At 48.4% G+C, this 21,273-nt stretch overlaps 2 protein-coding genes across 9 annotated transcripts; one reads left to right on the forward strand and one right to left on the reverse strand.

The window, feature by feature from the left end:
- Window positions 1-1,955: 1,955 nt before the first annotated feature.
- LOC122388033 lies at window positions 1,956-19,488 on the reverse strand. Of its 3 annotated transcripts, none has more exons than XM_043378787.1 (8): window positions 19,337-19,488; window positions 12,038-13,044; window positions 11,321-11,515; window positions 9,387-9,667; window positions 8,628-8,770; window positions 8,165-8,304; window positions 4,805-4,955; window positions 1,956-4,436 (listed from the first exon to the last, which is right to left on the reverse strand). In XM_043378787.1, the coding sequence occupies exons 2-8, from the start codon at window positions 13,031-13,033 to the stop codon at window positions 2,494-2,496; spliced, it is 3,849 nt and encodes a 1,282-aa protein (XP_043234722.1). In that variant the 5' UTR covers window positions 13,034-13,044; window positions 19,337-19,488; the 3' UTR covers window positions 1,956-2,493. The 3 variants fall into 3 exon arrangements, with proteins under 3 accessions (XP_043234722.1, XP_043234720.1, XP_043234721.1); XM_043378785.1 differs by lacking the exon at window positions 19,337-19,488 and adding an exon at window positions 17,485-17,735; XM_043378786.1 differs by lacking the exon at window positions 19,337-19,488 and adding an exon at window positions 17,359-17,670.
- On the forward strand, window positions 17,829-21,252 carry LOC122388037 (39S ribosomal protein L42, mitochondrial-like). Of its 6 annotated transcripts, none has more exons than XM_043378796.1 (6): window positions 17,829-17,854; window positions 18,719-18,816; window positions 19,128-19,176; window positions 19,395-19,485; window positions 20,685-20,869; window positions 21,110-21,252. In XM_043378796.1, the coding sequence occupies exons 2-6, from the start codon at window positions 18,762-18,764 to the stop codon at window positions 21,162-21,164; spliced, it is 435 nt and encodes a 144-aa protein (XP_043234731.1). In that variant the 5' UTR covers window positions 17,829-17,854; window positions 18,719-18,761; the 3' UTR covers window positions 21,165-21,252. The 6 variants fall into 6 exon arrangements, with proteins under 6 accessions (XP_043234731.1, XP_043234730.1, XP_043234729.1 ...); XM_043378795.1 differs by lacking the exon at window positions 17,829-17,854 and adding an exon at window positions 17,869-17,899; XM_043378794.1 differs by lacking the exon at window positions 17,829-17,854 and adding an exon at window positions 18,017-18,057.
- The last annotated feature ends 21 nt before the right edge of the window (window positions 21,253-21,273 follow it).

Genomic DNA, 21,273 nt, shown 5'->3' on the forward strand with positions numbered 1-21,273 from the left:
ACAGAAGGCCGTTTCGCCAAATGCAGTTTAAGTCTTACGTTAGCGGCGTATCCTCATACCAGCAAGAATGAAAAACGTTTTTTAGACTTACTGTTAGCCGTTTGTTTAAACAGTTTAAGATTTACAAAACCACGTACTAACAAGCGATTCCGGCGACTTTACGGGCAGGGCGTTTCACTAGATAATGCAGTTTAAGACTTACGTACCTAATGGCGTGCCTGACACCTACCGGGAGAAAAACGTTGTTCAGCCGAATTTCACTTGAAAGAACGTTCCCGGCCGATGCACCATTATGTGAGGGGGGCTTAGGCCGGTCCTGCAGGCCCTTCGTTACCTCCCCTCTGGATCTCTACTCTACTCTACAGGATCAGTGGTCGGCCGGGACGTCTCCCAGCCTTTTACCCGCCTGCCACCCGGGCCACTGTCCTCTAAACTAAATGTGCTAAACTATGCATCGTGGTTCAGGTGAATAACTCCGCCATTTTGGGGCACACGCGGTTTGTAGCGTACCCTCATGGGTTTGGAGCTAAGCTCCTGAGCCGTGATGACTAAACTACAGTACCGAATGAACCAGACTCCGCTCAACCTCCGTTCTCCTCCGACTCAACCCATCTCCAAATGCATCTGGTCAATTCAAACCCCATTTATTGTAAAACCGAACATCATAAAGGACTGCGCATTGAATTGGATCCGAGGCGACCGATTATTTCCGTTTCCGCAAGTTTCTACCCTATCACTACCCTAACGGTTACCGACGCGCGAAACTACCTACGAACCTCCACCCCGGTGCTCCTATCCTAACTATGGGATGTGCTTTGAGCCCAGCATCAATCCCTGCGTGACAGGAACCTACCTCGAGCCAGGTGAGCCAGCAGCAGAGAGCAGTCGGGGGCTCGATGTCCGTACCGGACGGCAGTCAGACACCAAGAGCCCCGATCTCCTCTCCCCTGCTTTCGTCTCGTCCCTCGCCCGAGTAGGCCACGCCCACATCAGCCGCCTCGAGGCCATAGATGGCGGCCGATGTGCCCGTGCGGTTCCCGCCGCGCTGGCCTCCTTTCAGACCCCTGCCTAAATATCCCACGCGTACAATTTTAACAAAACCAAGGTAACTACAACGAACACTGACTCAACCCTAATCTATCAACTGATACGGCCGCTCTCCCACTCCCCTACAGTCACTGGCCAAGTAGATGCTGATGCTTCTCGAAGAATACACATGACCGTACCCAGCAACTGAGTCGTTGGGTTGTCCGGGTAGCGGGTAGCTGTCATAGGTAGCTGCGCAGCTCTCAGGGGCCTAGTTAAATCAACAGTTCCAGGGAGGCTGGTTAGAGGCAGAAGGATCAGCGCTGGGACATCTCACGCTGCTGATGAATGTCGAGCTCATTTGGTGAGGGTCATGACCAGCAGATGGCGTCTCTGCCCCCAATTTCCCTGACGGCACTAATACGCACCAGTCTAGGGAGGCCGAAAATTCTGGCGCATCTATGCAGCATCCTGGTACCCGAGGCAGCTGGAGCCAATGACATGTTCCATGCGCCTGAGCTAATGCAGTTCGTGCGAACTTGCAGTACTCTCGCTCTCGCGGGGTAATTGATTTATAATGCATTTAGCTGCAGGACTTTTAGATGTGTGTCTTCTTCCCAGAACACAGGCTCCGTACTCCTTAACAAACAAGCAAACTAAAGCCTTTTTGTGATTGGATTTGTTCGCAGTTCGTAACACATATGCTCAGACTTTTAGTGCACCTGCCTGCAAGAGCGACAATGTCCCGGTAATGTGCTGCAGCGTATTGCAATGTTGGGCCGCCCACTCGCACTCCAAGGAGGTCAGTTATATAACGCGACATACACGGATCCTAGCTGGCCCCAAGTGAATGTCAGCGATCCCATCTGTGCCTTGGGGGTGGACCGAGCACGCCTGCCCTCAAGTCAGACCAGAAAAAAACGACATCGCCTGGGACTAAATAGATGATGTATTCCAACATACGCCACCGGCGCGCACCGCTCAGCGACACAAAACGGCTCCATCTCTCCCCCGCGTCTCGCTGTGACGAAACCAGAGATCCGACCGACCGACTCGCCACCCAACGAAACAAAAACGTTTCACGTAACCGATAGGGTCAGAAATAATAATTCAATATAATGCAGGGATGAAGTCAACAAGGCCGCGCCGATGACGGCGGCGGGCAGGCCGCGATGAAGTGCGTGCTGCGTCTGACAGCGCTCTTAACATTACAGGGGTGCCTACATAAATACAACATGCAGAAAACCACATCATTCGTTCATTTCTCGCACCCTCCAAGCATGTTGAGCCATGACTAATTGCGAAGGCCACTGGGCTCGGATGCGACAGGCAGTGCGCCGCATCACGTCGCCCCTACGGAGCGCCGGTCAGCCAGTCTCTCTCCCGTTTGTACACAGCGTCAGGTCCCAACAGCTCGCGGCGCGCGCCGCCGCGATTCGGCGCCGCCCCGTGACGCGCTGTAGTCTCTCACTTCTTCAGCGAGTCCATGCCGGACAGAATGTTGCCGAGCACGTCGGCAGGAGGTCGCGGCGGGGTTGACGCCGATGCGCCGCCCTCCATACGAGCCCGCTTGGCCGGCGTCGAGTCGCCGTCTGCCGGCCGCCGCTTGTGCGCCGGGCTGGCGAGCCCGGTAGCCGGTGGACGACTCTTGTGACCGCTGCTGTGACCGCTACTCGAAGACTCCGGCCGGGGACGGTGTGAGCCGCCGTCCGAGCGCGAGTGCTTCGAGGAGTGGCCGTGCGAGTCAGACCGGCGATGCTTGGCAGCCGGACTGTCTGTGTCGGTTTTGTGCTTGGATGTAGGGCTGCCACTGTCACCTCGGTGTTTCGAAGACGGGCTACTGCTGTCTGCACGGTCCTTTGAGACGGGGCTACCGCTATTCACCCGATGCTTCGTGGAAGGGCTGCCACTATCGTTTCGGTGTTGAGAAGCGGGGCTGCCGTCTGCCCGATGTTTTGATGCCGGGCTGCCGCTGTCTGAGGGTCGCTTGACAGGACTGTCGACGGACGTCGCTGGAGACGCCGGGACAGGACTACCGCCGTCCACTCTCGCCTGTCCCACAGAGTCCGATTGCGACTGTGTCCGACTTGGACCACTCACCGGAGACCCGGGACTGAGCGGGTCGTTCGTCGGCAGCGGGGGCGGCCGCTCGGCAGCTGCCGCGGACGACACGGTCTCCTGTGACGTGGCACTCTCGGTCGGCTGTGACACCGGCATCGGACTGGCCGGGGGAGACACCGGTCGGTCCGGGGCACCGGCAGACTCGTCACCAGCCGCCGGGGAGGACGGAGAAGAGTCTGAGCTCGATGAAGACGAGGATGAGGAGCTGGAGGAACTGGTGGAGCTGTCGGAGCTCGTCGAAATACTCCGCTGCCGACGTGGTTCAGACGTAGGCACCGCAACCTCGCCACGAGTCGCCTCAGGAACATTGGCAGTGCTGGACTCCGGCGGGGCGATAGATGCACTGTCAGCAGTGACGGTTTCTTGTGACTGCGCCGAGGTAGATGAACTACCCGAGCTGGGTTTCGTTTCCTCCTCAGGGTCAGCAGGCTCTTTCTTGACCGAATCAGCCGGAGTTGCCGTCGTCTCCGGTGCCTCCGTAGCGACAGCCTTCGGCGCGTCTGATGGCTCTTTCTTGGGAACTTTGGTGCCCTCGTCATCATTTGAAGCTTTTTTAGTGGAATCCGGAGTAGAGGGCGTTTTTGCCTTCTCAGTTGAATCGGCAGATGGCGCCTTCTTCGGCGTATGGATATGTGCAGTCACCTTTTCCATATGCTCGGAGGAAGTCGACGCCGTTTTTGAGTCACCAGAGTGGCCCTTGGATTTTTCCACTTCAGAAGAAGCGTGCTTTGACTTGTGGCCATGATCAGAAGAAGATTTGTTTTTCTCTGACGACTCCGATGAGTGTGATTTGGTCTTGTGAGCCGGACTGGCAGTCGAGCTCTTTTCAGAGTGGCCAGAGTGTGACTTGGACTTCATCGGTGTGCTCGAAGAATGGCTCTTCGACTTCGACTCCGTTTTGTCCGACGTTTTCGACTTTTCTGCCGTCCCCGAGCTGTGCGACTTGCTCTTTTCGCTCTTCTCGTTCCTGTCGCCTTTGGAGTCGGACGAGTGGCTGCGCGGCTTCTCGCTCTTGTCGGCGGAGTGTTTGGAGGAGCTGTGACTGGACGGTTTGGCCGGGCTGTCGGTCCGCGAGGCGCGGTGGCGCTCGCCGTTCGCCGGCTGGCGCGGCTTCATCGACACGTGCGCGCGGCCCGGGTCCCAGTCCTTGTCCTTCTCCTTGTGCTTCTTCTTCTTCTTGTGCGGGGTGGCCGGCGTGGATGGCGTCGGCGCCGGCTGCGCCTCCGCCTTCTCCTTTTCCTTCTCCGGGTCCTCGGGAGGGTAGTACTGCTTCAATCGAACGTGCCACGCTGAAAAACAGAAGGCACATCATTATACAGAGGTAAGGCCAGCATTTCGTATACAAATGAGCCATGCGTCTGTGCCAGTTACTACCAGATATTAATGCTAACTCAAAGACAATTCCAAAACGTCAAACAGGTTCCCGAAAACGAAAAAGGCTGCCCAAACGTCCGAAAAAAATCCGATTTTTTTGCGAAATCTCATCATTTCCTATCATATCGACCCATCAAAGTTCGCATTCCCATTAGACACTCGGCACGGTGCCATTGAAGCACGGCGTAGTGATCATCATCCCTGGCCTGAGTATATTCTTTGATGAGTACATTCTTATAACAGCATGGCCGGTTAGATGAACAGAACAAGCGCTGGATCTTACCGACGCTGCAGACGGCGGTGACGGTGCGGAACTGGTGGATGATGTTCCTCGGCAGGAAGTAGATGTCGTTATCCGTGAGCCGGATACGCGAGTAGCGCACGCCGTCTCTGCGCATCTGGTTCAGCTTGGCGTCCTCCACCCAGTAGATGGTCTGCGGACATAACAGACGTTTTGAGCAAGGTGGGTATTGTTTACGATTGTTACGTTACCCGTCTGTAAATACAGGGGCCGAGCGACAGGCATACAAGGGAGACGGACTCTGGGGATAAACCGGATTTCTCACCGAAATTTTGTGCATGTACGGTAGGGTGGCACTAAAACGGGGCTAAAATTTCGTTTTGAGAATTTTCAACGGGACGGGCAGCCAATCTGTTCTGCCACCCGAGAAAACGTTGTGTGTAAAATATTTTTGGAAAATATGTTTATTTAGTGGTAGCTCAACCAGGTCAAAGTTCACATTTTTGTGAAAAACACAACTTTGCCGAAATTTTAATTCCCACGTGTATTTCTGATGTTCACAATGACATTGGACGCTGCCAAGACTTTATCGAAACGTTTCAGCACCTAAAGCTAAGATATATAGGTACATATGAGGCACATAATTCTTTTGAAGGTATGCATAACTTACTGCATAACTCCATGAAAAGAGAAAGCGGTATCATCCGTAATCAGCCAACACTTGTACACATCATTCGTCGGCTAGTCTTGCCTACTTAGAAGTTACGATCGCCTTGCGTATGTCAGAATGCTTGCGTCTTTGCTCCTCGACGACCTACAAGAGGAGCTGTTGTTAGTCTTTATCCTTCGTGGGGGTCAGATCGATTTCCTGGCCATCAACAAAATGCCTCGTTCCGCGAAGTCGTAGAGGCGTGGAGAGACCTCATGTAGCGCATGGCGGCGTCGTAGAATGGCTTGACCTCCCAAGGAATCAGATCCTTCAAGAGGAAGTCGGTGTCCATACCGAGGATGCTGAAGAAGCTTGTGAAGCCAGTTGTGATATGACGAAGTCTGCCGTGGACTTGCTAGAGACTGAAGCTATAGTAAGTTCAACGTGGGCTCGACGGGGGGGGGGGAGGGTTACTCGGCCCTCTCCTTCTCTCGTAACGATGCAGCCATCTCACGTTTAGTAGCAGCGATCGTTATCTCCTTCATTAGAAGTTGAGGGCGACCAGCCTCTCATTTAGATACCAGAGGTGACGGCTGAAGGCAATGGCTATCGTCTTGGAGACCAATTCGAACACCAATTCGTCCAATTCGTACTCCAGGAGGGACTTGAGGAAGTCGAGATCTTGCGCTGGTGCAGACGCCAGAAGCGGTGCATTGAATCGAGCCGAAAACTACGTTACGTTGTTCCCACAAAGGTCACGATTTGTTGGAGGCTCTTCTTCTTAGACGTAGTGAGCCGGGATTGTGCTCGGAAGAAGTAAAACTTCATAGCGTAAATGGCATTGGTCAACCAGCACACGAGGAGCATATCGGGGCGAGCGATCTTCATGCCTCGTTTCGGAGCACCACCGAGGACAGTGATGGCCAGCTCCAGCATCTCACGGTACGACGGAACTGTGCAAGAGCATCACGCGGGTTGTGGAGGTGGGACATGTCACAGTTTTTGAAGGTTTATGGCTTCGTTCTATCTAGACGCCCACTTTTATGGAAGCGCTTAAACAAAACAACGTCTGGGCCGCTGGACGGGCCGAGACAGGCTGAAAATGTCTTTATAGAACAAACTCGTAAATGTTGTGGCAAGTCAGGTGGAGCAAGTCCTGCTCAAGCCGCTGCTTGATGATCGTGCACGCTCCTGCATTGAGACCGGTGTTCGATGCACTTGTGTCAAAACTGAGCGCTTTCACTCAATCATTCAACTCTCACTCATCTAGGGATTCTTGAACAGCGTTTGCTGCGGCCTGTCAATTTGATCCTGGCTAGCGAAAAATGTTCTGAAAAGGCTTAGCAAAACAGTCAACTTATCTTTTTCACGTGCACGTCTTCTCCCTGACATCACGAAGACACGGAGACCTGCCCTGTGGCCGTACACTGGTAGTGTCCCCTTGCGCATATCAGTAACGGGGGATACATGAGCAGAGTAAATGCGTATTACAAACGGATCACAATACTCAGCAAAGAAAAACCATTCCTGATACGCATTTATTTGCTCATGTAACCCCGGTAAGTGCCAGCAGTCTCGTGACCCTTCCCCACCATCGTAATACGAGAGAAGAGCTGAAGTTGCACGCCTGGCAGCGGGCTACCGTCACCGAACAAAATAAGCTAAACTACGCTGAACGGCCATTGGTTGAATCACGCATTGCGTCACAGCGCGTTTGCGGCGAGAAACACTGGGGTTATGAAACAAATAGGAAGGCATCTATCATTCATTTAAACGTATTACAGCTCAAATATGGCCATGCTTGGAATGGCACGACACACATCTGAATCCCCGTTCACAATATACGTTTTCTCAATATGTACCAAGTATGACCCCATTGAGCCACCTCTAAATATAGATATTTTTTGATAAAATTTCATACAGATCATTTTTTCGTGAGGTAGAACAATATGGCTACCCGTCCCGGTCGAAATTAAAAAAGTCGAAATTAAGTGGCACCCTAATGTACGGAGAAGCGCGTATAGTTGAAAGCTGGTACAGTAACGCGCTCTTAGATCTCCATTTACTTTTTCTATTATTCACGAACAATTTGCTTTCGACAGCAATTGAACAAGAATATTACATCGCCATTAATTAAGGCAGAGCGCCAACTGAAACATTCATAGCTAGCTGCTCGCAACACCACTGCATTCAATGCTCGTTTCAAGTGACTCCAGATTTGATAAGCTCCAGGCAGTAAGTACAGATTTTGCCCGTTTAATTAACTCCGTCTTATCCGTCGACGTCCAATTAGGAGAACGACAGCCCTGAAGGGACGTTCGATGCCGTCTCATCTGGGACAATTACAGATGTCACACCACTTCACACGGGATTAACGCTAACACAATGTCTCGCCTGGATCATGGACTGAGAAGCTGATGACACTGTCTTACCAGACACACAGACTAATAATGCTGTCTCAGACAAGCTGTATCATCCCGACTACACGCAGAATGACTGTTACCTAAGACACAGACTAACACGATGTCTAAACTGAGACGCATGACTAATTTACGCCGCCGCCCTAAGTTGATAAGACACAGCTACAGCTATCACGCTGTCTCACCCACGGCCCAAGACACACAGACTGACACGCTACATCATCCGACACACAGACTGTCTAGTCTGAGACGCACAGACTGACATGCTGTCTCGTCCAAGATACAGCTCGCCTAATCTGGATAACCCGAGACACAGAGTGACACACTCCTTACCTGGGACATGGGTGGCTCGTGCAGGTCCAGTTGTAACTTCTCCACGATCGTGTTGAAGTCCGACGCCTGGAACGCCACCACGTCCTTGGTGACGCGGTTGTGCTTGTACTTTTCGCCGCAGTGGACCGCCTTCAGAATACCTGCGCGGTAAAACAAACACAGGTCAGAGAACGCAAGGAAAACATTAGGAAGCCGACCGTCAATAGCGGCTGATGATGTTCGAATCATTGACGATGTGGGAAACGCTTTTTTGTAACCGGTGTCGCATACGGGGAGAGGGTAAACTTAGGAGCGAGAACTAACAGGCAATGTTGAAAAACAGACCTCAAGACCGATTTCCATAGCCTGTCAACTTTGAACCACAAAAACCTCGGCAATCCGTCAGTCGCCACCTTCGACCTAAGTCCTGCTCATTTAACGATCCTTCCGTCTGTTCCCGCTGACGGCCCTTGGAGATACGTACCGACGGCTGCCGTGGTGAGCCGGTCCAGCCCGTGACCCACGTGGTCCGCGTGAGCCCGGGTCCGGTCCTCGAACAGGATCTCGCGCGCCTCAGAGATGCGCGGCAGGTACTGCAGATTACGCAGCTCGTTGATGCCCGCGTTGCTGAAGAGCAAGGTGACATACATCAGGACAGGACGAACAGTCGTCGGCAGAATCGACTCTTGCACTAGCCTCGAGCGCGCTACCCTGATAACCAAGAGAACAAATGATCAATGCTGCCTTAAGTAATTAGCATTACGTAAGCGTTGCCTTTATTTAAGCCGCAACACATGGCATTAAAACCGTAACATGACAGGACTGTACTATAACTGTTACATCAATGTTTACCGAATTCGCTCCACAAATCTGACGTCGGAATGTATGAGTCAGCGTCACTGTTACGTCAGCTTAGCGTGGACTGGTAGCAAATACCACTGGCGTGCCCTTGCATCAGACTGGGAAATACCTCACACCAGATATTGGCAGGGCAGTCGCTCAGAAAGACTCATGGCGAGGGGACCGTACAGGTGACAAAATCGGATAATATTTCAGCTGCCGGTCGATGTTGCGATTTGGACAGGGGTTACGTCATAACTAGCATGGTTGGATTTATCGGATTCCACCCACGCAAGTCACTTCTGCGTTCTTCAGGGGGTAATCCTCTGTGGCAGATGACATCCCCTGTGTGCCACAGCAGTTAAATCACGCGCTCCCCACTCTCTCACGTCTCACCACTCACCGTTTCCGCTTGAAGGGGCTCTTTCCGAGCTCGATGGTGGGTATGAGCTGCTCGCCGGGCCGCACCCACAGGATGGGACCGTCGTTGGAGAGGCGCGGGTCCATGTTCTGCAGCGCCGACATCGGGCCCCAGGGCATCACGGCGTGCAGGAACGGGTTGCGCTCGAACAGCTCCAGCACCTCCGGATAGTAGCCGCCGCACTCCTCGTGCACAGTGCCCACCAGACTGATGTGGTCCAGCGGGCCGTACCGGTAGGTGCCGCGCGCATAGTGCTTGTGCACCTGACGAACGGACACAGGAAAGTCGTCAGGAACAGTTACAAATTAAGCCCACTTTAATTACATATTTAGGAGTTTGCAGAAAGGCTTCCAATTATTCTCAAACATTCATTTTATCTCAATATGTAATTTTCAAGTTATACACATCCGAAATCATTCCCTTGCATAATACTGTTGATGTACTACATCAAAGTCATTCAAAGTCGGATGAGCATTCCAGTACAAAAGGCAGAACGGCGAGAACGTTGGTTGTGTAACCACTTGGTTGTCATGGAAACTATGGCAGTGGGAGTCATGGACATTCGTCACAATGACAAATGGAAGTGTGTCACGCTTCGCGTGACAGCTGCTGCTTTTCAGCCCACTAACACTGTAAGTAATTTGAGGGCAAAGTTCAATATCCAGTTTCGTCAATGTAAAATGCACCGCAGCTCTCAAGGATGAGGCCAAACTGTTCCATGTTTGAAGTGATCAACGAATCTCTAGCGAAGTATCTCTCGGGTAAAAAGTGACTGAAGCGAAAGTACAAAGCTTTAACCCGGCAGTTGCTGGGGTATTTCGCCACCCGCCGTTTGCTGGGGAGGGGCGTTAAACGCCCCCAGCCGATAATTCGAGAACCAATGGGCGCAGTGAAACGCACGAGGTGGTAAACGAAAGAACGCGACGAGACGCTTCAGATGAGTACTTGAAAGTTGAATTTTGAGGTCACAGGTCGGGTCAAGGTCAGGTCAAACACCTGAAATCGGGCTTTCGGTAGCATGGACTTCAGAACCTCGTTATTGGCGCCTCTCGTCAATGACTTTGTCAAAACTGTGCACAATCCTTCATATAAGTGCTACAAGAGTGTCATATCCATGTAGGGTCGGTCAAACATAGGTCAGGGTCAAGGTCAGGTCAATCAGGTAAGAACATACCCCCGAAAATCAAAACGGGTATTCGCAGTCTATGACACATGTTTTATGGGTAATTTTGGGCGCAGAACACGATGGTGACATTTATTTTATCACACGAGTACGTGTTTGATTGAAAAATATCAATTTAAAAAATACATGCATCATGGTCGTGAAGTGTCACAAGAAATAGCCAAGATTCAGTCCAAGATTTTGGAAAATGTAGAACGGTAATCAAAAATCGAAGATAACAATTTGATTGTACATAACATTGACAGTCTAATGACGTTTACGGCATGTCTTTATGTCTATCCTTTGATTTTATATGATTTTTTGAACATATGCCGTTTTTGGTCGAAAACTCAGAAATCATGACGTCACTAAAACCTCGATATCTAAAAAAAAATTCCGACCGATTTTTTTCCAACTTTGTCACAATGAACTTCAATCAATTTCCTACAGGTACCTAAATTTTGGCGCGCCTGCGGCGCGCCGTTTTTAAGCTACAGCGCGGCGAAAAAAGTGGGGGCGTTTAACGCCCCTTCCCAGCAACTCGCGGGTTAACAGTGGACTCAATATCGTCCTTCAATGGCACAGCGAAGGATTTGAGCTGCTAATGCGCAGTAGTTGTGTAAAATACTGCACAAGTTCGTGACAGTGAGCGCAACTAAAGCCATCAGTAGCTATTAACAGCCTTTCCGTCCCATGTACCCCCACAAACTTTACCAACACCCACACTTAGTTCGAGCCGTGTTGGCGAGCCCACCTGTTCGACATAGGATGCCATGGTCTGCGTCTCGATGTCCGCCTTGTTGCTGCTGCCGATGATGCCGTTCTTGACGGTGATGTTGGGGTGAGTCTCGCCCATGTGGTCGAGCAGGTCGGGCAGGTAGTGGGCGGCGTCGTGCACAATGCCCATCACGTGGCGCGCCCAGCCGTGCCGGTCCTCGGCAAACACCTCCTGTACAAACAAAGGGGCAGGCATCAGCGTACGGTACCAGTGTATACATCAAAGGGCCACGCCCCAGCGAGCAACTCGAGCCGATAGGGTCATACAATTACGCCGAGCCACTCTGACCCATAACGGCAGTGACCGGCAAATGAGAGTTTTGGTGCATTTTCTTGAGCTTAGGGCAGATATTGAAATGATTGATTGATTGTACTTATATTGTAGATAGCTGACTAGACTAGAAATCTACAACCCAGGAAGTTTATTTTTGTTTGTTATTGCAAGGTAGGCGCCGGGCGGATTTCGTTGTGTCACAAAAGTCAAAACTTGAGAAGTAATACTGGCTACTCTATCGGTACCATTAATATGTAAAGTAACTTACTTTCTACAAAAGCAATATAAAGGAAAATAAAGAAGATAGCAAGGAACTCAAAATGAGTGTTATGGAAACCACAATGGGCAATGTCGTCGAATTATTAACTCAACGCTTTCCCTCCCTTCATGACAGTAGGTTACAACTGAAAAGCCACTGACCTGGAAGTACTCGTTGACCAGCTGCTGCGTCTGCTCCTTATCTAACCCCGCGATCTGGTCCTGGTACATGTGCACCACGGAGGCTCCGCCGTTCGGGTCCACCTCCACGTGCATATAGCGGCCGTACTTGTACTTCTCCAGGCCGTGTGTGGTGTAATTGGAGGCCAGCGGCCGCGACACGCCGCCCGACAGCCGGTCCTTATCACGCCGACACTGCACACCGATACTGTAGCGCTTCAGCCGGCTCCGGTCGTGACACCGGCGGCAGCCCTTGTCGCGGTCGCGGCGGTGGTCCTTCTTCCGCTGGCTGTCCCGGTGCCGGTCGGAGGAGGAGGATGAGGTACCGTTGACGTGCACTGGGTGTTTGTGTTCAGGCTTTGGTGCATCACATGCTCCGAACAGGTCGACGGGTTTCATCTCCTGCTTGGGGTGGTAGCCGACGGAGGGCCGGTCGGGGGTGGCGGCCGGTCGCTCCGGCGTGGCGGCGGGCCGCTCGGGGGTGGCGGCGGCCGGCTGCGCCGCAGACTCAGAGACCGACTCCCTGCGGTGGCTGGTGGGCGGCTTGTGCGGGTGCGCCGTCTTCACATGGCACTCTCTCTGGCCAGCGGCCGGCGGCGGCGGCGGCGCCTCGGCCGGCTCCTGTTTGACGCGCGCGTCCTGGCGCAGCTCCTGCTCGCTCTCGGCGCTGAAGCGGCGCAGGTCGCTCAGCACCGCCTGCTGGAAGCCGCCGTTCACGGCCGACTCCTGCGGGGCGGCCTGCGGCGGCCGGCCGTCACCGTGCGGTCCCATGGCGTGGCGTCCGTCGGATGGGAACGGCCGCGCCGTCGAGTCGCCTGACGGCCGACTGTCGCTCAGCATCTCCTCGCGTCTCACATCGCCCAGTCGGGCAGGGAACAGCTTGCTCACAGAACTCTTCCGCCTGGCAGCGTGCTCCGACTTGCTAGATGCTCTCTTCTGGGTATTACTTGTTTTGCATTCAGGGCTAGATGTTTCCATTAGACTTGAGTCTGAAAAGAAAAGTCAGGTTATTCAAAAAAGATTGGGCACACACCTATGCACCTGAGCCCACTTATGACAAACATAAAAAATGGCTCTAAACATGATGAGAACTATTATAAAGCTAAACAGGAAAAATAATACCATCAATCAGCACACCAAACTTTGAACACAAGTTTCCTGAATGTGTTAGGTAGAATGTATACAAGTAACAACACAGCCATGATATGGCTAGTATTATAGTCATTTGCTCACAGAAAAAATGCAGGAAACTGGAAATATCTAAGTGATACTGACATCCCAAGCTACATCAAGGTCAACTATAGCTGCAAAGCTGCAACTATGGCTGCAACTTTGCTTTCACATCAAAGCAGGAGACATGAATGTCTGTTTCCAAGGCAAGTAGTCTCACATATTCATAATCTCATATATTCACATAGTCTTGACATGCACTGCAAAGTGGCTTCTCATTGTGACAATTAACAGTATGACATATATCAATTTTAATAGTATGGTTTCTCTTCTGACATTAAGTACCTAGTGATCGAACAGGCATCCAATGCTGATTTACTTGTGTAAGAAGCAACCATGGACTGTGGTATGGTCCTGTGCAAGTTTCAGGTGAAGCAGTAAAGGGCCCCCAGTGGCAAAACTTGACTACAGTGCTATGTGTATTATGTAACTGTTAACTTGCACCAGGTGTTGTTGGTGTCAGGCAGGTGCTAGGATTCCTTTATAAAGCATTTTTTTTTTTTAATATAGTTGGTGAGTACTCCATTTGATACCACTGTGGCATTTGCCACAGATGGACAAGTGTTTAAGCCAGCTTCTACACTCTATTTGATGCAGAGAGCTGGCATTGTTCATGCAGGCTGGTGCAGCTTGTCACACTTCCATACAAATGTGGTCAGTGTTGGAGGAACTAAACCAGTGTGTGGTGCAATGCAGATTGCAGATTTACTGAGGAGTGGTCCACACCACAGTGTAGGTATATGTGCAGTCTGCAGACAAAGTATGGAACAGTGTTGGGCCCCAACCATGCCAATGCAAAAAGAACTGCTGTGCTAAAGCATCACTGTCAAAGAAAATGATGATGATGATAGGAGATACAGTGGCATCAGCCTGATGAAAATTTGACCTGTATTGATTTATATTTGATATACTTTATATTTGATATTGATTGACCGATAAGCCAGTGTGCAAAACGTGGCAGGCTTCGACGAGATCTCGTCGGGGCAGACACCACAGGTCGGGGCAGAAATAGGGGCAGGTTTCAGAAATATTGGGGCAGAAACAGGAAAATCTGGTGGAGAAGATAAAAAATTTTCACAGTCACACAGAAGTGATTTTCTCAGCTTCTCACTGCTTCCTACATCATTATATCGCTACATTATTTGCATCATTAGGGGTGGCAATTGGGCTGCCTCTGACTCAGCATTGATTCGGGGCAGGATTTTGTCTGCCCCGGAAATCTTGTCGAGCTCCCTGCCATGTTTTGCAGACTCAGTAGGTGGAACTATGGTCATGAGTACCCAAATATAGGAACGTTCCCATTTTTGGGAACGGAGTTCCCAAATATGGGAACGGGCGTTCCCATTTATGAGAACGGAAGGTAATTTTTCGGCCGTTCGCCCACTAAAACTCATAAGTGCATCACGTCTCAAAAAAGTGCACGCTAATTTAAGTATCTACTAAATCTCTATAAAATTATTTTTAATCTGACCGTTGAACAAGGAAATTGACCGTCGAATGATATTTTTAATGATTTTTTGAAATGGCGGAATGGTGAAAACATGGGTTATACTACATTTAACATGCAATTTAAAGGAAAATGAAGCGTTTTTACATTTTGAGGTCAAGTATAATAATTTTCGCCTGGTTATGAAGTTTCGTCCTAGTGACACCAGATGCTGACATATGCAAGCGAACACGCGGACAGTCCCGAGGTAATATTGTTGACTTTTGGTGTCGAGGCGCACGACCGCGTGGAACGTCAGTGATTTTACCGAACTACTGTTGTAAACTCAGTTTCAGTGGTTTAAAATTATTCAGCTGTATTTTATCAGTCCGGAAAGACATATTTTATTTGGATGCTAGCTGTTTAGCGTTGTTTTATAAGGAGCGTCATGAGCGTGGTTTTTGTCTTCCGTGTTTCTAAGCATGATCGTTTTGGGGGAATTTCTCTTATATAGGTCGCTCTGTGTGGCTTATTTATAATTTTTATGCTGATTTCGATCATTCCTCGTGCCCATCCTACCAGGCCTTTTGCCACTTACACTCATTAAGAAAGGAAAAAACTAGATTTTCCATGGGACTAGGTGTTTTGCGGGTGTAACATATTCAGCGTTCCCACTTTTGGATACTTCCTTGTGCTCGTCAACTATCGGTGATAAACAGACAGGTGCTTGACATGTCTCCACCCTCGGCGCGGAGTGTGGATATAGGTATGGAAGACCTTGTTGAACATCGCTGAGCGCACGGCTGAGCGTTGTGAATTACGAAATCCTGCAGAGGGGGGCGTGCCCGCTGCGAGATCGACGGGAATAAAAGCGCAGAAGACCGGACGAAACATGCGACGGTCTTGCCGGAAAGGTCATCTGATGATTGTTACGTTCACAATAATTTGCGGCGTTGGACGTGATGCTTGTTACCGTAAAATGGGGTGTTAAGGGACAGTTTTGAGGTGTTTTGTTATATAACTCAAGAAGGGTTGGAGATAGAAGCATCAAATTGTCAGCATTTTATGTGGAATTTGGTGCTTTACATGCCTGCCACATTAAAGTTTTTAAGATTTATACCTGCATATTATTTTTTATTATTTTTCATCACTGTCCCTTAGCACCCCAATGTGGGGTGTTAAGGGACACCTATATTATTCCAAGAAATGGTCATCAAATGCCCACAATTGGGGTGTGGAAGGGCACACAATTCATTTATTGAAATGTTTTGCATATTCTGTCACAAAACAAGTCAGGTTCATTCACCACTAATGACCTTTTTAGCCAATTACGTGTAATGCTGTTTACGCTTGTGGAAAATGTGCTAATTATAAGGTAAACAGAACCAAAAAGTAATCTTCTGTCATCAATAAAAACCCATGTTGAAGCTAGTCACTTGTCATTATGTTGCCCTCTTTGTTTTGGCCTTTTATGATGACATCACATTTACCTACATCAGTCTCCATTGACCCATCATTGTAAAAGAGAGTGTTGAGATGTTTTGTTACATAACTTAAGATGTGTTAGAGATAAAAGCATGAACTTGCCAGCATTTTATGTGGAATTTGGTGTTTTCCATGCATACTGAAAGAAAACTTGATTAAATTATATTTAGATTTTATTTTTTTATTTTTTCTTCCCTGTCCCTTAGCATCCCACATCCACCTCAAAATATGCATGTATCCGGAAAAGAGGAAGAGGATGATGAATGAATGGGTGGATTTGCACAAGTTTTTTCAGGAAACATGTGCAATACATGTGACAATACACCTATGCATTCATTTTCCCTGTACACCCACTAGTTTATGAGGTACACACAGAGTTTTGGAGATGTTTCAATTTTGTGAAAATGTAGCATGATTTTCAAATCCATTTTTGAACCAAATCACTTGCATGAAAAACCATAGCATTTTGTCCTATGGTCAAGAGCAAAACAGTGTCAACTACCACACTGAAGTTTTTATTGAACCTTCTCAAATTAGGAAGTTAATATGACTCAAAGTTTTTCCCATGCAACTGTCCCTTAACACCCCACTGTCCCTTAACACCCCATTTTACGGTAATGAAAAGAGCCCCTGAAAGGCGTCAGTGAAATCGTTCCCAATTTTGGGTACGCCGTTCCCATAATAAGGAACGCTTGCAGCGCCAGTGTACGAGAGCGTTCCCAAATTTGGGCTCGCGGCCCGGATGATGGACTTCTTTAGAAATAGGGGAACGATTTGAAACTACGATGGGCCTTACAATATCAAACTCTTTCCCAACAATATTGAGACAAAATTATCAGGCGGTTCACGATCGTTTTATATTTTTTGGACGTCATTTAACGGTTCTTTTTCTTGTTTAAAATAATTCCTACATGGCGTTCCCATATTTGGGTTTATCGTTCCCAAAGATGGGAACGAAAATGCGTTCCCGAAAATGGGTACGCTTGACCATAGTTCCGCCTACTGGACTGGCCGATAAGTGGCAAGAAACAGAACTCGGATATGACAACTCCGAAAGTCTATACCTACATAACGTTCAGTACTGTTAACAGGCCTTGGCATTTGTTAAGGTAACTGTTATAAGTGGATACACCAACATTCATGCAACTACATATGTACCTACCTAAGTTCTCTAGCATGACGAGACAAACAGCAAATGTGACACATCACGCTGATTTGGTCACAGGAACAAGGGAGAGGGACATCGCCAAAAACCCTCCACAAAACAGTGAATTTTGGTGTATCTCACCTGCCGAAGAAATACCCGACTGGAGCATTGATTATTGAAATCAAACCGTATGGAATTCACGCCCGTTCACGTCATCCAAATCATCATGGCAGCGGAGCGCCACGAAATGCAACGTAAACGACGCACTTACGGGGCTGCCATCTTGGAAGCATTTGTATTGATCCACTTAAACGTTTCGTGATTGGTCCAGGACGAAAAAGTCGAAGAGCAATTGGTCAGCCAAACTCCGATTCGACCAATCAGAAGGTTGCTAACATAAACAGATTTTGGTGACGTCATAATAATGCTTTTGATCAAGGATCGAGTTATATTTCTTAAAAGACTGCAATTTTGTATGTCAACACTTTTGGATAAATCTCATTTACGAAGGGTTCGCACCACTTTCATTGTTTATCTGAGTCGAAACGGATCAAATGTATCAATTTTCTTTCAATAAATAAGAACTCAACCGTTGCAATCAAAGATATTCGCAGCTACAGTTACAAATAATAGCCTTGGTTACAACGGTTTATATAGTGATAGCCTTGGTTACATACAACCTACCTACAACGCTGCAGTACGGTGTTGATAATGGTGAATAAGGTGTGCCATGCACGTTGCCTGAAATTTTGGTCTGAAATTCATTTATCAGGGACACATGAGCAAAATAAATGCCTAAAGCAAACATATTTCAATGCTGAGCGACTAAGAAAATCCGTTATGATACATATTTAATTGCTTATACCTACATTCAGGGCCTAAATATCATAATGGGCAGGGCACTAAGGAGTCATAATGGGATGCATGGCAAAAGCATGGAACATTGTAATGTGCATACCTATGTGACCAAGAGGATTGAGGAAGCCCAGTACTAGGCTGTTATAGGGCATTTAGGCTTGACAATGGGTCAGGGTGCATTGGTGTGTAATGATAAACATATATTACTTATGTGAATTGTGGGTTTATTGGCATCTACGCAGCACAGTCTGCAGTCAGCACCAGCCACTGGTCCTGTCTGCAACAAGTATTCAGTAGCATGGTCCTCAATTAGAGTTGTAACTGCTCTGCTGGTTCATCTCAAGCTCATAAAGGACCTAAAATTCAGCACGTAGAGTCGTAGACAGACAATATTTTTATTTAGCTTGTGATGTCTTATCTAGGCACAATCACAGTCGAAAGCATGGATAGATGAGTAGATGTCAGTTCAAGCTATTGATCCACATCTACCAACTTTGACAGTTTTTCCTCTTTTCAGGTCATAAGGAATATCCCATTTAGGAAATAACTGCTGGTATGAAATGGCCCTGATAACATCTTCTGCTCGAATTTTCAGTAGTCAATCCCTTTCAAGATGTGAGTATTTTCAGCAGTTTGTGCGATATCTACACCTCAAACTTTGTGGGTGTGAAATCCTGCATTTTTTTTTTTTGCATCCTAGTTGACTGCTTAAAGTTAGACTGCAATTTGAATCTATTATGTTACTGCTCTTAATAAATGTCAATGGCTTGCACAATACCTAATTCATGAGAAAATTGAGTATTTCTTCCTGTGAAGGATTTAGAACTAGATTTTATGCAAAAAGTTACCTCCATCAGGGGTGTGTGACTACTTGATCCAGCTATTCCCACACCAACACAAGTTTGAAACATTTGGAATATTTTCAGATTTGTTGCATCGATGTGCTTCTAGTGCCAGCTCACCACTTACATCTGGGTAAGTTACTTTATGGTTATACAGATTTGTAGGTTGTCACAGCTGTGCTAACAACTTTTTGTCTTTTCTGCGATTTGTGACAAAAATTATGACTCAATGCAGTGATTGGCATACAGTATTGGCATCTCAGAAAATCGAGGGTGTCCATAAAAGTACCTACCATTGACCCTTCCACACCACTGCTGTCATCACTGTCATCTTCTTTGTGTACATCACAGGGCTGAGGAGCACAAAGTTGTGGTATCCAGCAATGGCTCCACAATCGTCTGCTGGCACCCAGAACAGGATTTTCCCTACGAATGCTCAAAGGTGAGAACTCACCACTTGCAACTATTCGTCCATTTTAGAACGATTCATCCATTGGAAAAATGACTTGTAGCATAGCAGACATGAACTCGTTCAGAATCAGCTGAAGGTCTATTTTTAGAAGTGAGACACTATTTAACCCGCGAGTTGCTGGGGGGGGGGGCGTTAAACGCCCCCACTTTTTTCGCCGGGCCATAGCATAAAAACGGCGCGCCGCAGGCGCGCCAAATTTTGGGTACCTGTAGGGAATTGATTGAAGTGTATTGTGACAAAGTTTCAAAAAAATTGGTCGGAAAATGTTTGAGATATCGAGGCTTTAGTGACGTCATGATTTCTGAGTTTTCGACCAAAAACGGCATATGTTCAAACAATCATATAAAATCATAGAATAGACATACAGACATGCCGTAAACGCCATTAGACTGCCAATACCATGAACAATCAAATGGCTATCTTCGATTATTGATTATCGTTCCGCATTTTCCAAAATCTTGAACTGAATCTTGGCAATTTCTCGTGACTACTTCGCTACCATGATACATGTATTTCTTAAATTGAACTTTTTGAGCCAAACACGTACACATATGATAAAATGAATGTCACCATCGTGTTCTACGCCCCAAGTTACCCATAAAACATGTGCCACAGGCTGCGAATATCAGTTTTGATTTTCGGGGATATGTGCCTACCCGGTTGACCTAACTTTGACCTTGACCTATGCTTGACTGACCACTACATGGAGCTGACACTCTTGTAGGCTTTATATGATGGATTGTGCACCGTTTTGACAGAGTTTGTGACGAGAGGCGCCCATTGCGAAGTCCCGAAGTCCATGCTGCTGAAAGCCCGATTTCAGGTGTTTGACCTGACCTTGACCCGACCTGTGACCTCAAAATTCAACTTTAAAGTACTCATCTGAAGCGTCTCGTCGCGCTCTTTCGTTTGCCGCCTCGTGCGTTTCGCTGCGCCTATCGGTTCTCGAGTTATCGGCTGGGGGCGTTTAACGCCCCCCCCCCCCCCAGCAAACGGTGTGTGGCGAAATACCCCAGCTGTTTTCGTGGTTTTCGTCCGTCGCGCATTACCGATGCATCGATGTCATCTACTTGTTCGGAGACTCCAGCCTAATCGTAACATGTGTGTTGCGCTGATTGCTGCTGATGTGGCCTGGCGTCAGCGTGACGACCCTTCACCGCCGTTCGCAGCCTCTGCCGGCGGAGGAGAGCCTGACGGACCAGACGGCGCTGCGGGCTCCCTTCACCGACGCGTTGGACGCCTCCCTGCAGGGGGTGCAGCGCTACAAACACATGTTTGTCCGCCGCTCCGACAAACAGGTCCGCGAGGAGCTCATGAAGCTGACGCACACCAACAAACACATCTGGTTCCCACAGTAAGTAATGCATTCTTGAATCTAACAAAGGTAAAAAATAATATCACTGAAAGAGAGGACAACGTATTAGGCAGATTTCCCGAATCATCGTCAATTAGACGCTGATTGGTAAACTTTAAAGGTATGCCTGCTCTCTTTGTGTTCTTAATTATGTAGCAAATATTTATCAATTGAGTGAATATAATTTATCCCAACGCGTCCTAATTCATCACAGTCTAATACTGCCTTCCCTTCTTTCAGTACTGGAGTCAAGTATAGGAAGAAGAACCCTCCCAGAGATCGCGAGTACATGTGAAATGTTGATGTTTAGAATCCGTTGCGTGTGATCATTTCATGAACTTGCAGTGATTATAATAGGGTGTAATATACACAAAAATGTGCGACGAATGCATTTAAACTCAGCT

The sequence above is a fragment of the Amphibalanus amphitrite genome, unplaced genomic scaffold (assembly GCF_019059575.1).
Source record: "Amphibalanus amphitrite isolate SeventyFive unplaced genomic scaffold, NRLGWU_Aamphi_draft 000306F_arrow, whole genome shotgun sequence".
NCBI classification, from domain to species: domain Eukaryota; kingdom Metazoa; phylum Arthropoda; class Thecostraca; order Balanomorpha; family Balanidae; genus Amphibalanus; species Amphibalanus amphitrite.